General features: G+C 61.4%; 1 protein-coding gene across 1 annotated transcript; it reads right to left on the bottom strand.

The window, feature by feature from the left end:
• Positions 1–2,005: 2,005 nt before the first annotated feature.
• On the bottom strand, positions 2,006–8,458 carry LOC127387009 (uncharacterized). The gene is made up of 20 exons (XM_051624892.1): positions 8,410–8,458; positions 7,569–7,703; positions 7,343–7,464; positions 7,131–7,239; positions 6,935–7,051; positions 6,752–6,819; positions 6,528–6,650; positions 6,176–6,361; positions 5,986–6,088; positions 5,707–5,848; positions 5,435–5,618; positions 5,208–5,307; positions 4,973–5,091; positions 4,812–4,849; positions 4,534–4,646; positions 4,298–4,446; positions 3,964–4,058; positions 3,564–3,642; positions 3,220–3,328; positions 2,006–2,709 (listed from the first exon to the last, which is right to left on the bottom strand). The coding sequence occupies exons 1-20, from the start codon at positions 8,456–8,458 to the stop codon at positions 2,636–2,638; spliced, it is 2,214 nt and encodes a 737-aa protein (XP_051480852.1). The 3' UTR covers positions 2,006–2,635.
• Positions 8,459–11,269: the final 2,811 nt, after the last annotated feature.

Raw genomic sequence — 11,269 nt, 5'->3', positions numbered from 1 at the left:
ACAGCACTGGCTGCTGGGGTCCCTGCCCCCCAGCTTGGGGGGCACCCCTGATGTTCACCTCAAGTGGTGCCACTTGTTCCCCTGCTCCTGGGGAGAGATCTTTCCCCTCTTACCTCAATTCCTGCTTCTTTTTTCCTCAAAGCCCAGAAAAAGAAAGGTTGGGCATCCCAGCTGGAGTGTTCTCTGGTGCTTTGGCCCACAGAAGCTGCTGCCTCTGCTCCTGGTGTCACAGGGCAAGGCTTGGGGCCTCAGCTGCACTTGGCTCCTGGAGAGTATGATCCTGCTTCAGCCCCTTCCAAGGCTCCCTGTTTGGGATCCCACTGCTCCCAGACCTGGCTCCTCATGTCCTCTTCTGCAGGACCAGGTTGGGCCAATGGGCCTTTTCTCCAGCTCCCTCTCCTGGCCTGAACTTGGTGGCTCTCAACGTCCTCCTGTAGAAAGCTGAATGTCTGCACTTCATCTTGGCCTCCAGGACTCCAGTTCTGCTGGGACCTTGGTAGTGGAGCAGCTTGGTCATAGATGTGCTGGTGCTTCTCTTACCTACTCCAAAGAGCATCTTGCATCATAGAATCATAGAGTGGTTTGGGTTGGCAGGGACCATAAAAGATCATCTAGATCCAAACCCCCTCCCTGCATGGGCAGGGACACCTCCCACCATTCCAGGCTGCTCCAAGCCCCATCCAACCTGCCCTTCAACACTGCCAGGGATGGGGCAGCCACAGCTTCTCTGGCCAACTGGGCCAGGGTCTCCCCACCCTCACAGCCCAGAATTTCTCCCTCACATCTCAGCTCCAGCTCCTCTCTTCCACTTGAAAGCTGTTCCCCCTTGTCCCACCTGCCACCTCAGAGTGTGTCTGTGGGACAGCCCTGCTGCCTCCACCCCACCACTTACCCCCAGCACCAAGCAGAGCAACTCAGGGTGATGTGGGACCTCTTTAGGGCATCCTTGGAGCCACCAGCAGCTACTGCTGGGCTTGTCCTCCTGCAGAGCATGGCACTGGGGAAGGGACCTGCAGCACAGGCCCCACCACCCTCTCCCAGACACAAAGGCTGGGTTTGGCTCCCTCACCCCAGGGTAGATGTTCTGCTGTTTATCCTCAGATGGGGAGCAGAACAACATGCTCCGTGCCACCACCTTCTGCTCTCCCATCCCACACCTCTTCCACCTTGTGCTGCCTGTGGTGTCAAGCCCAGCTGCTGCCACCAGCCAGCTCCACCTCCTCACCCAGGGATCACTCCAAACCTCCCTACTAACCACAGCAGGATGGTCCACACTGAGGCCATGAAAATAACCCTTGATAAAGCAGCATCATTAATTGCTAACGAGCTTCCCTTGGGAAGGAGGGGAGCCCAGGCTGCTGCCCACCTTGCTGGGCTGTTTGAAGCCTTGTCCTGTCTCTCTCCCTGGACTTGGAGACCTTTCCAAGCCCAAGGTCCAGGTCGTGGCCAGTCAGCAGCTCTGCCCTCCCTGGTGTTTGTGCCACAGGATGTCCCCAGGGAGCTGGGGAGGGAGAAGGGACACAGGAGTCATGTCACCTGTGTGAGGTACCTGCCCATGTTTTGCTTTTGGGTTCTTCTGGGTTGTTGTTTTTGTTTTTTTTTTTAAAAGCTCTGATAATAAATCAGACCAAGGCAGCTGCTGTGTCCTCTCACCTCACCTGCTGGCATCTCCCTTGGTAGAGGCAGAGGAGCTCGTCCTCAACATGTCACACCTCACACCCTGCAAACAGCACCAGCAGCATCCCTGACCCTTCTGAGGAGCCTTCTGAAGACCTCTGAGCAAGGATGACCCAGGACCATGCTGGAAACAAGGGCTGCAGCCTGGGGAAGGTTATGGAGAAAGGCTGGCTCTGTCCCCATGTCAGGGGTGGGTCTCCCCTGCCACCTGCTCTGGTGCTGTGACAGGACATTGAGGGATGTCCTGCTCCACTCCCTGGGATTCTGGCTCCAACTGAGCCAGCTCTGCTGCCCAGCACCCACCACATTGAGCACCAGCCTTGGTGGGCACCAAGCAGCCACCACCCCAAGACCATCACTGAGCAGGGTGGTGGAGACAGAGGGGCCCAGCAAGGTGACCAGAAGCTCATTTAGAATAAAGGAGCTTTTTTCCAATTTGTACAAAACTGCTTTAATGACAAAACAGCTGAAAAATACCTTTTTTGGTGCATTTCTGGTACCATCAAGAAGCCCTGTGTCATCCCCAGACCCGAGTCCCTTCCAGGCCCAGGATCACCCACTGCCTGGAAGGGCATGAGGCTCTTCTCAGGTACCTTCTCCCAGTGCAGCACATCCCCAAGGAGGGGTCTGTCCTGAAGACCACCTGGAAACCTCCTCCAAGACCCTCCACTAAGGACAGTTTTCCTCCCAGCCACACGTGTGGGCTGGAAAAGACCTCTGTGAAGTGCTCCAACCTGGGGGCTCCTCCTTGGTTCAGGAGTGTTCCTGTGGCCACCACCTTTCCCATCACTGAGAGCCCCGTTGGATCCCACCAGGGCAGCCAGGCAGCAGCAGGAGCTTCAGCAAATGATGCTTCCAGACAAGAGCCAGCCTGGCCAAGTCCCTGAGACACTGGATGAGGGCTCCCGTGAGCACCAGACCCAACAGGAGGCTTGGAGGAAGCAGAATCCAAACCACCTCAGCAACCACTGGGCGATGGGGCGAAGAAGTAGACAGCCAGGAGGATGAAGTAGACCATCACCAGCACCGTGCCTAGGGCAGACAGAGCAGGTTGGAGGATGTTAACTGGATGGAGGTTGCTCTGAAGACCTTCTGGTGTGGTTCCACCTGGCCCACTCTAGAGGACTTCCACAAAGTCCTCTGCAAAACCTCAATCAAAAGGGGTTTAAACTCCTTAAGGGAGAAAAGGGAGTGACCACCCCTTGGAGCTGCTGCTGGGTGGCACCTCCAAGGTCATGGAATGGTTTGGGTTGGAAGGGACCTTAAAAATCATCTAGATCCAACCCCCCTGCATGGGCAGGGACACCTCCCACCATTCCAGGCTGCTCCAAGCCCCATCTAACCAGCCCTTCAACACTGCCAGGGATGGGGCAAAAGATGGTCAAACAAGACCCCAGAAGTTGCTCCAGCACCACATGCCAAGAGCTGCAGCAAGCAGATGACCCCAGGGCTGTCTCCAGAAACCCTCACCCCACCCCATCAGCACAGGGAAGGTGGGAACACCACATCCCACAGCAGCCTCGTGGGCAAGTAAGTGGTCACCTTGGAAGTAGTCACATTTGCCATCCATGAAGATGTAGTTCATGAGGACCACGCTGAACATGCTGGCATAGACATGAAGGTCACTGAAGATGAGCGTGAAGTTGGTCGGCTGCAAAGCAGAGAAGATTTTGGATTTATGGCCAACCAGGACTTGCACATCACCTGCTGGACCTCCTCTGCCTCTAGGGCAGAGGACAGCATCAGCCATGGTAGGAGACATCTGGCCACACTTTTGCCAGCACTGAGCAGAGGAGACACTGGGGATGGTGGCTGTGCCCTCGCCACGTCCGTGTGTCCCCAGCCCTGCTGGGAGCTCACCCAGGGGCTGTCCTGGGGCTACTCACATAGAAGATGGTGAAGAGCACCAGGATGGGGATCTGGAGCATGCAGACCTGGACAGCAATGCAGTTCCCAATCTCGATGCTGGGGAGGACAGAGAGGTCAAGAGCCACCAAGAACCAGGTCTCCAGAAGCTCTTGGGTCACTCAGCTCAGTGTGAGGAAAAAAAAAAAACAACACAACAACAAACCACAACCCACCATGAGGAACCAAATCATGGAGCCCAGCCTGGTGCTGACCCCAGTTTTCTGGGTGGCTTTTAAGTCCTCCTGAGGGCAGGTTGGCAGAGATCTGCCCCACCAGTGGCATGAAGCTGGGGGGCCCATCACTGGCACCAAGGCACAGCAGTAGGACTGGGGCAGGGCATGGGGACCACACTGGAAGACACCCCAAAAGCCATCTCACCTCAAGCTCAGGTTGTTCTGCAGGGCAAACTGGATGCCATTGACAATCTCGGGCAGCTCAGGCACCATGGCCAGCACGGTGACACCGATGAAGTACTGTGGGGAGGAGGTGACATCAACACGTGCACAGGGCCTGACCCTGACCACACCCATGGCAGCCACATCCTTGAGCACCCAAGCTCCTCAGTGCATGGAGGAGGAGCTCAGCATCTTTCCCCCCAGCTTTTGGGGCTCCAACCCCCAACAAGCCAGGTCAGGTTCCCATCCCTTGAGGACACATCTACCTCCCCCGTGCCACCCAAACCTGGCTGACCACCCTCCCCACACTCACTCACCTGTGAGATGGTGGAGTTGGTGAGGATGGGGCTGATGTGCTCCGTGGCCAGGTCAGCACAGGCTGACATGCAGAGGGTGGAGAGCAAGAGGATGACCAGGGCCCGCCAGCGGGACCAGTGGACCACAGCACTGTGGTGGTGGCCAGGCACTGGGGAAAGACCAGAGACGTGGTGGGACATCCTGGGGTGGTGAGAAGAACCCAGGACATCCCACAGTTTGGGGGGGACACACTCACTGTGACAGTCGCTGATGTGGATGTCGTAGATGTGTGAGTGAGTCTTCAGGGTGAAGAAGAGGCCGATGAGGTAGGCAGCAGGAAGCAGGAGGGACACGGTGTAGACCAGGGGTCTGTGGGACACGGGTGACATGGTCAGTGCCACCAGGGTCTGCCATGGAGACCCCCGGGGGATGTGCCTTGGGGATATAGGAGATGAGGTGCTGGGAGGGATGCTGGACCATGACCAAACCCAGGAGGTGTCACCCCAATGTGGGGACAACCCTGTGGACACTCACTGGACGTGGCTGTAGTAGAGGGTGCCGTTGTTGTCCATCTGCAGAGAGAGAGAGCCTGTCAGCGAGGATGCAGGGGACAAGGGACAGTCCCACTGCCACCACCAAGAGCAGGTGGGCTGGGAGCATCCCAGACCCCAGCAGCTGAGGGTCCGTGTCCTCACCAGGTCAAAGTGACAGTTGTGACACAAGTAGTGGCCCAGGGGGTTGCGGGTGACGTTGTGGCACTCGCCGCACACCAGCTTCCCGTACACCTTGGAGAAGAGCGTGGGGGCAAAGACACCTGCAGGGATGGAGTCACACAAGGTGGACACCCACACTGGTGGGACCACTCCCAACCCCCCCAAAAAAAAAAACAACAAACAAAACACCTGGGGACAGGTGTGTCCCCAAACCCACCTCCCACGGAGAGGAAGAGCAGGGCTGAGCTGACCCCCGCCGAGCGGCTGTTGAACCGTTGCTCCTGGTGCCGGATGCCCCCGATCACCATGCAGAGACCCTTGGGGATGGAGAAAACCCCCCCAAAAAATAAAAACAAACAAACCAAAACCCATCAGGTCTTCGCTCGCAGCGTCTTCCCAGCTCCCTGCAGAGACCAGGTGCTCCCTCGTGCCACCTCCTCTCACCGGGACGAAGAGGACACAGCCCACCAGGGTCCCCGTCAGCGCCGACTTGACGATCTCGGCGTAGCAGCGGTTGCCCTCGCGGGAGCCCTTGATGAGGGCCGTGATGTAGAAGGTCAGCTCGGTGATGGAACCAAAGGTGGCGTTCACCACTGCTCCCACGGCAAAGTTGCTCTGGGCTGAGATGCTGGAGGAGGAGGAGGAGGGAGGCGTTCAGCAGGGCTGACAGCTGTGTCCCCACCTTGGCAGCAGGTGTCCCCTCCAGCGCCGCTGACCTGGCGATGGCCATCCCGATGTAGTAGGAGAGGGGCATGATGGAGAGCAAGGCCAAGGTGAACTTGATGGAGGAGCTGGTCAGGCGGTTCTGGCTGTCCACGTAGCCCAGCACCAGCGTCACCAGCACCAGTGGCAGAAGGTCTGGGGTGGGGGGGGGTGGCTGGTCAAGGAGATGACCGAGGTGGAGTGGGATTTGGGGTGGGATTTGGTGTCATCCCCACACACACACACACACACACACACACACCCCCTCCCCACTCCAGCCCACCAGAGGATACTGACGGCGAAGACGTTGATGCCGTCCACGGCGTATTTGTAGTAGTAGGGGTTGGCGGCGCGGTAGCAGCAGAGGATCACCTCCCCTTCCAGCGGCACCTCCGTCTGCAGGGGGACAAGTGGGTGACGCTGCTCCCAGCATCCCCCAACCCACCCCAAAAAAAATCCACCCTGGGGGCAGGAGGCACCCACCATCTTCAGGGGCTTGACCAGCACCTTCCGCGGGGGCAGCAGCAGGACGCGGGCGGCGGCGCGGGCGCTCAGCTTGGCCACGGGGATGAGGACAACCAGGAGCCAGGAGGTGACACAGACCAGCCCGTGGGCCAGCAGGAGGGCTGGGTAACCCAGGCCCAGCCACAGCAGGGCACTGGCACCTTCCTGCCAACGGGAAGTCACCTTGAGGGTTTGCCCCACCCCAAAAAAAACCCCCACTCCCCCAGGGGAGAGGAAGCACCCATGGGTGCTGTCTCCACCATGATGGAGGGTTCCTGGGGTGTCCACGATGAGGGAAAGGGGGTGTCACCGTGTCCAACACGGGGCTCACCCAGTATCCAGTGGTCTCCCAGCAGCGCGGGCGCCAGCGCCGGGGCACGGGGCCACCGAGCAGGGCTGAGCTCTCCTCTGTGCCAGTTTCACAGGTGCTCAAAGCCTGGTGGGATCTAGGGACCTGGAGGTCATGGTGGGGGGTGGGGAGGGAGGTGTCAGGGTGTGGAATGGGACACCCCAGTTTGTCCCCCCCTGGGGTCCTGGTTCTAGGTTTGCTGTTACCTCCACTTTCTGGATCACTTTGCCAAAGGGCCAGAGGAAATACCCGGCCAGGTCCCAGCAGAGCCGCCCTGTGGGGACACGAGCATCAGCTCTGCTGGGGACACGTGTCCCCTCCAACTACAAGGCCACCCCTCCAGGACCCAAGAGACCCTTCTCACGGGGGGCCCCACACTTGTGACTCACCATAAGGAGCCCCCACGATGGTGACAAACATCACGGCAGCCACGAGGACGTAGAGGAGCGAGAGCCACCAACCAAAGAGCAGCAGGTAGGAGACGTTCCCACACGTCACCGTGGACCCTGAGGGAGGGGAGGCACCAGACCAGAACCATTGTCACCTGCACCAAATCCACGCAGGGTTGTCCCCAAGGCCACCCACCTCCAGACCCCCGGATGACGTTGAGGTCAGAGTAGAGCTCCTTGACGATCTCCGACCGGTCCTCCCAGGGCCGCGCCGTCACGTGGCTCTTCCATTTCTTGAAGCCAAACTGCAGAAACGTCGAGGTTGGGAGGGGTTTGTGGTTTTTTTTTTTTTGAGGGTGAAGAGAAAAAGAAAACCCATCATCCCCCCCCCACGCCACGGGCACCCACCTTGTAGTTGTTGGAGAGCTTGTTGGCCTCCACGGCGTTCTCGGCCGTCAGGGTGGTTTTCACCACGCAGCTCTCGCAGACCTCCTCCGAGTGCTGCTGGCAGCAGGACGGGGTGGATGTCACTGTGGGGGAGATAGAGGGGAGGGGGGGGTGACAGGGGAGAGGGGGGGGGGGACACCCCAAACCCTGCAGCCCCTTGCCCGACCCCATCCCACGGCCAACCTACCTGGAGGGACACGGGGACGCTGGAGGTGGAAGCCCAGGTCGCCCAGGTCCCCCTGGGCGTTGTTGATGGCGGCGCAGCGCCGCTCGCACAGGGGGCCGTCGGTGTCACCCTGGGGCTTGGTGGTCTTGGGGCCATCTGGGGGGGGGGAGTTGGGAGTCACACTGGGGTCCTATCCTGCCCAGGGACACCCGAGTGCTGCTGCGGTGGCACTTGGTGGGGGGGGGGTCCCCAAACCCCACAGGAGACACACAAAGCCCTCGGGGGGTACCCAGGGGATGCTCTGGAGGGAGAGGGACACCCCCCCCTGGGCCCAGGGTAGCATCCAGTGTGATGCTGGGAGGGGGGGGGAACCCCCGGGATAGGGGCATCCCCCCCCGGGGTGATGCTGGGAGGGGGGGAACCCCTAGTGCTGGGGATAGGGGGGACAACACCCCAATGCCCAGTTCAGGAGGGGGGAACACCCCAGAACCCAGGATGGGGAGACCCCCTGGTACCCAGTGTGATGCTGGGAGGGGGAGAACCCCCCCAGGGTGATGCTGGGAGGTGGGGAACACCCAGTGCTGGGGATAGGGGGAACAACACCCCGATGCCCAGTTCAGGAGGGGGGAACACCCCAGGACCCAGGATGGGGAGACCCCCTGGTACCCACTGGGATGCTGGGGGGGGGGGGGTTAAGGTGGGGAACCCCCAGTGCCCAGGATGGGGGAGACCCAGCTCAGGACAGGGCGGACACCCCAGAACGGGGGGACCTCCCGGTACCCGGTGCGATGCTGGGATGGGGGGGGAGGGGGAACCCCCCGGGGTGATGCTGGGAAGGGGGACCCCGGTGCCCCCCGCTCACCGGGCGCGTCCTGCGAGCAGCGGCCGCCGAGCTCCCCCCCGGTGGCCATGGCGGATCCAGCGCCGGTTCCGGTCCCGGTGATGTCGGTTCGTTCCCCTCGACCCGCCGGTATTTAAGGGGCGGTGTCGGGCATGCGCGGGGGGCGCGCTCCCGAGGGGCCGCCCCCAGCCCCACCGGGAGGGACCGGGGACGACCCCTCCCCTATCCCCGGGGGGTGGGGTGGGATGCGCGGCGTAACGGGGGACGTGGGGATGGGTGGGGGGTGCGGTATGTCGGGGTGTGCGGTATGTCGGGGTGTGCGGTATATCGGGGTGGGGGTGGGGGGTCGGGGTGTGCGGTATATCGGGGTGCGCGGGGGTCGGGGTGTGCGGTATGTCGGGGTGTGCGGTATGTCGGGGTGTGCGGGGGTCGGGGTGTGCGGTATGTTGGGGTGTGCGGTATGTCGGGGTGTGCGGGGGTCGGGGTGTGCGGTATATCGGGGTGGGGGTGGGGGGTCGGGGTGTGCGGTATATCGGGGTGCGCGGGGGTCGGGGTGTGCGGTATAGCGGGGTGTGCGGTATGTCGGGGTGTGCGGTATGTCGGGGTGTGCGGGGGTCGGGGTGTGCGGTATGTTGGGGTGTGCGGTATGTCGGGGTGTGCGGGGGGTCGGGGTGTGCGGTATGTCGGGGTGTGCGGTGGGTCGGGGTGTGCGGGGGTCGGGGTGTGCGGTATATCGGGGTGTGCGGGGGTCGGGGTGTGCGTTATGTTGGGGTGTGCGGTATATCGGGGTGTGCGGGGGTCAGGGTGTGCGTTATGTCGGGGTGTGCGGTATATCGGGGTGTGCGGGGGTCGGGGTGTGCGTTATGTCGGGGTGTGCGGTATATCGGGGTGTGCGGGGGTCGGGGTGTGCGGTATATCGTGGTGTGCAGTATGTCGGGGTGTGCGGTACATCGGGGGGTGCGGTATGTCGGGGTGTGCGGTGTGTCGGGGTGTGCAGTACATCGGGGGGTGCGGTATGTCGGGGTGTGCGGTACATCGGGGGGTGCGGTATGTCGGGGTGTGCGGGGGTCAGGGTGTGCGTTATGTCGGGGTGTGCGGTATGTCGGGGTGTGCGGGGGTCGGGGTGTGCGGTATATCGGGGTGTGCGGGGGTCGGGGTGCGAGGGGATGTGGGGAGGTGGGGAGGGGGGAGGGAAGCAGGGATGGAAGGGCGTGGAAACGGGGGGAAGGGGGAGGGGGTGGTATAACGGGGCGCACAGGGGTCAGGACGCGTGGTGTGTGGGGGTGTACAGGGGTCTGGGGTGCATGGGGATGGGGGGAGCGTGGTGTATCGGGGTGCACAGCGACCGGGGTGCGCGGTATAAGGGGGAGGGGGCAGGGGGTGCGCAGGGACGGGGAGGCACAGGGATCTGGGGTGCGTGGGCCGTGGTATATCGGGGTGCGTGGTGTAAGGGGGGGGGAGGGGGTTGTCGAGGGACGGGGAGGCACGGGGATCTTGGGGTTCCTGGTATATCGGGGTGCACGGGGGACCAGGGTGTGTGGTATAAGGTCTGTGGGGGGGGTGTACAGGGACGCACAGGGATCTGGGGTGCGCGGGGCGTGGTGTATCGGGGTGTGCGGGAACGGCAGGCCGTGGTATATCGGGGTGCGCGGTGTAAGGGGGGGGGAGGGGGTGTCCAGGGACGAGGAGGCACAGGGATCTTGGGGTGCGTGGTATATCGGGGTGCACGGGGGACCAGGATGCGCGGTATAAGGGAGGGGGGGTGTACAGGGACGCACGGGCCGTGGTATATCGTGGTGAGCGGTGTAAGGGGGGGGGGAGTGTCCAGGGACGGGGATGCACAGGGTTCTATCTTGGGGTGCGTGGTATATCGGGGTCGCGAGGTATAACGGGGTGCAGGGGGGGGGGACCCGGGTCCGTGGCGCGCGGTGTATCGGGGTGCACGGGGATGTGGGGTGCGTGGTATATCCGGGCGTGCGGTGTGTGAGGATACACAGGGATCGGGGGGGAGGGGCTGGAACATGGGATGCGCGGAGTATGGGGGTCCTGGGGGGGGGGGCGGTATATCAGGGTGCCCCAGGGAATGGGCCCTTCAGGAGCAAACCCCCCGTTATTTTTGGGGGTGAAAGATGAAAATTCCTGCCCTTTCAGGGACCGCGCAAGCGCGGGGGGGACTCGGGTGAAGGAACCCGGGACAAAACTCCGGGATCTTCAAAACTCCGGGATCTTCGGTCCCTCCTCCTTGGATCTGGGGACATTGAAACCACGGGAAGAACCCGAGGAGAGAACAAAACTCCTGGTTCCACCCGGGAACCGACTGGAAAACTCTTGGGTTTTCCCACAAGGATGATGGAGCTTCGGGCTGATCCCGGAATTCCAGGTTATGTAGGAAAAGCTGCTGGGAGCAGTAAAAATGTAGGAGAACCCTAAAAGGGTGGGGCTGAAGGGAGGGGGTTGGACTGCAGGGCTGGGGGTGGGGATGAGGTGGTTGAGAAAAACAACCAAAAACGAGAGGAAAAAATCCAATTCCAAAGGGATTTTCCCAATCCCACCATTCCAACCCCGGCGCCTCTTCCCTCCCCTGCAGCACAAACCCCGTCCCGGGGGCAGGAAACCCAACTGCAATTAACATAATCCTGGGGTTTCGAATCACTGGATGAAGCCAAACGAGTCTGGGTTGGGATTTTCCTGGATCCATCTGGAATTCCTGGGATCCCGACGCCTTGGGCCAAAGGGCTGGATCGTTCTGTGCGGCGACGCGATCCTGGGCGTGGGGGGTGGAGTTTGGTCCTGAGGTCAGTGAAGCTCAGTTCAGAGCAGTTAAACTTGGTTACCAGCAGTTCAACCCAGTTCAGGGCAGTTCTGATCAGTTAAGCTCAGT

The sequence above is a fragment of the Apus apus genome, chromosome 1 (assembly GCF_020740795.1).
Source record: "Apus apus isolate bApuApu2 chromosome 1, bApuApu2.pri.cur, whole genome shotgun sequence".
Lineage (NCBI taxonomy): Eukaryota > Metazoa > Chordata > Aves > Apodiformes > Apodidae > Apus > Apus apus.
Note: the sequence above shows the minus strand (reverse complement) of the source record. Positions and strands in the feature narration are given on the sequence as shown.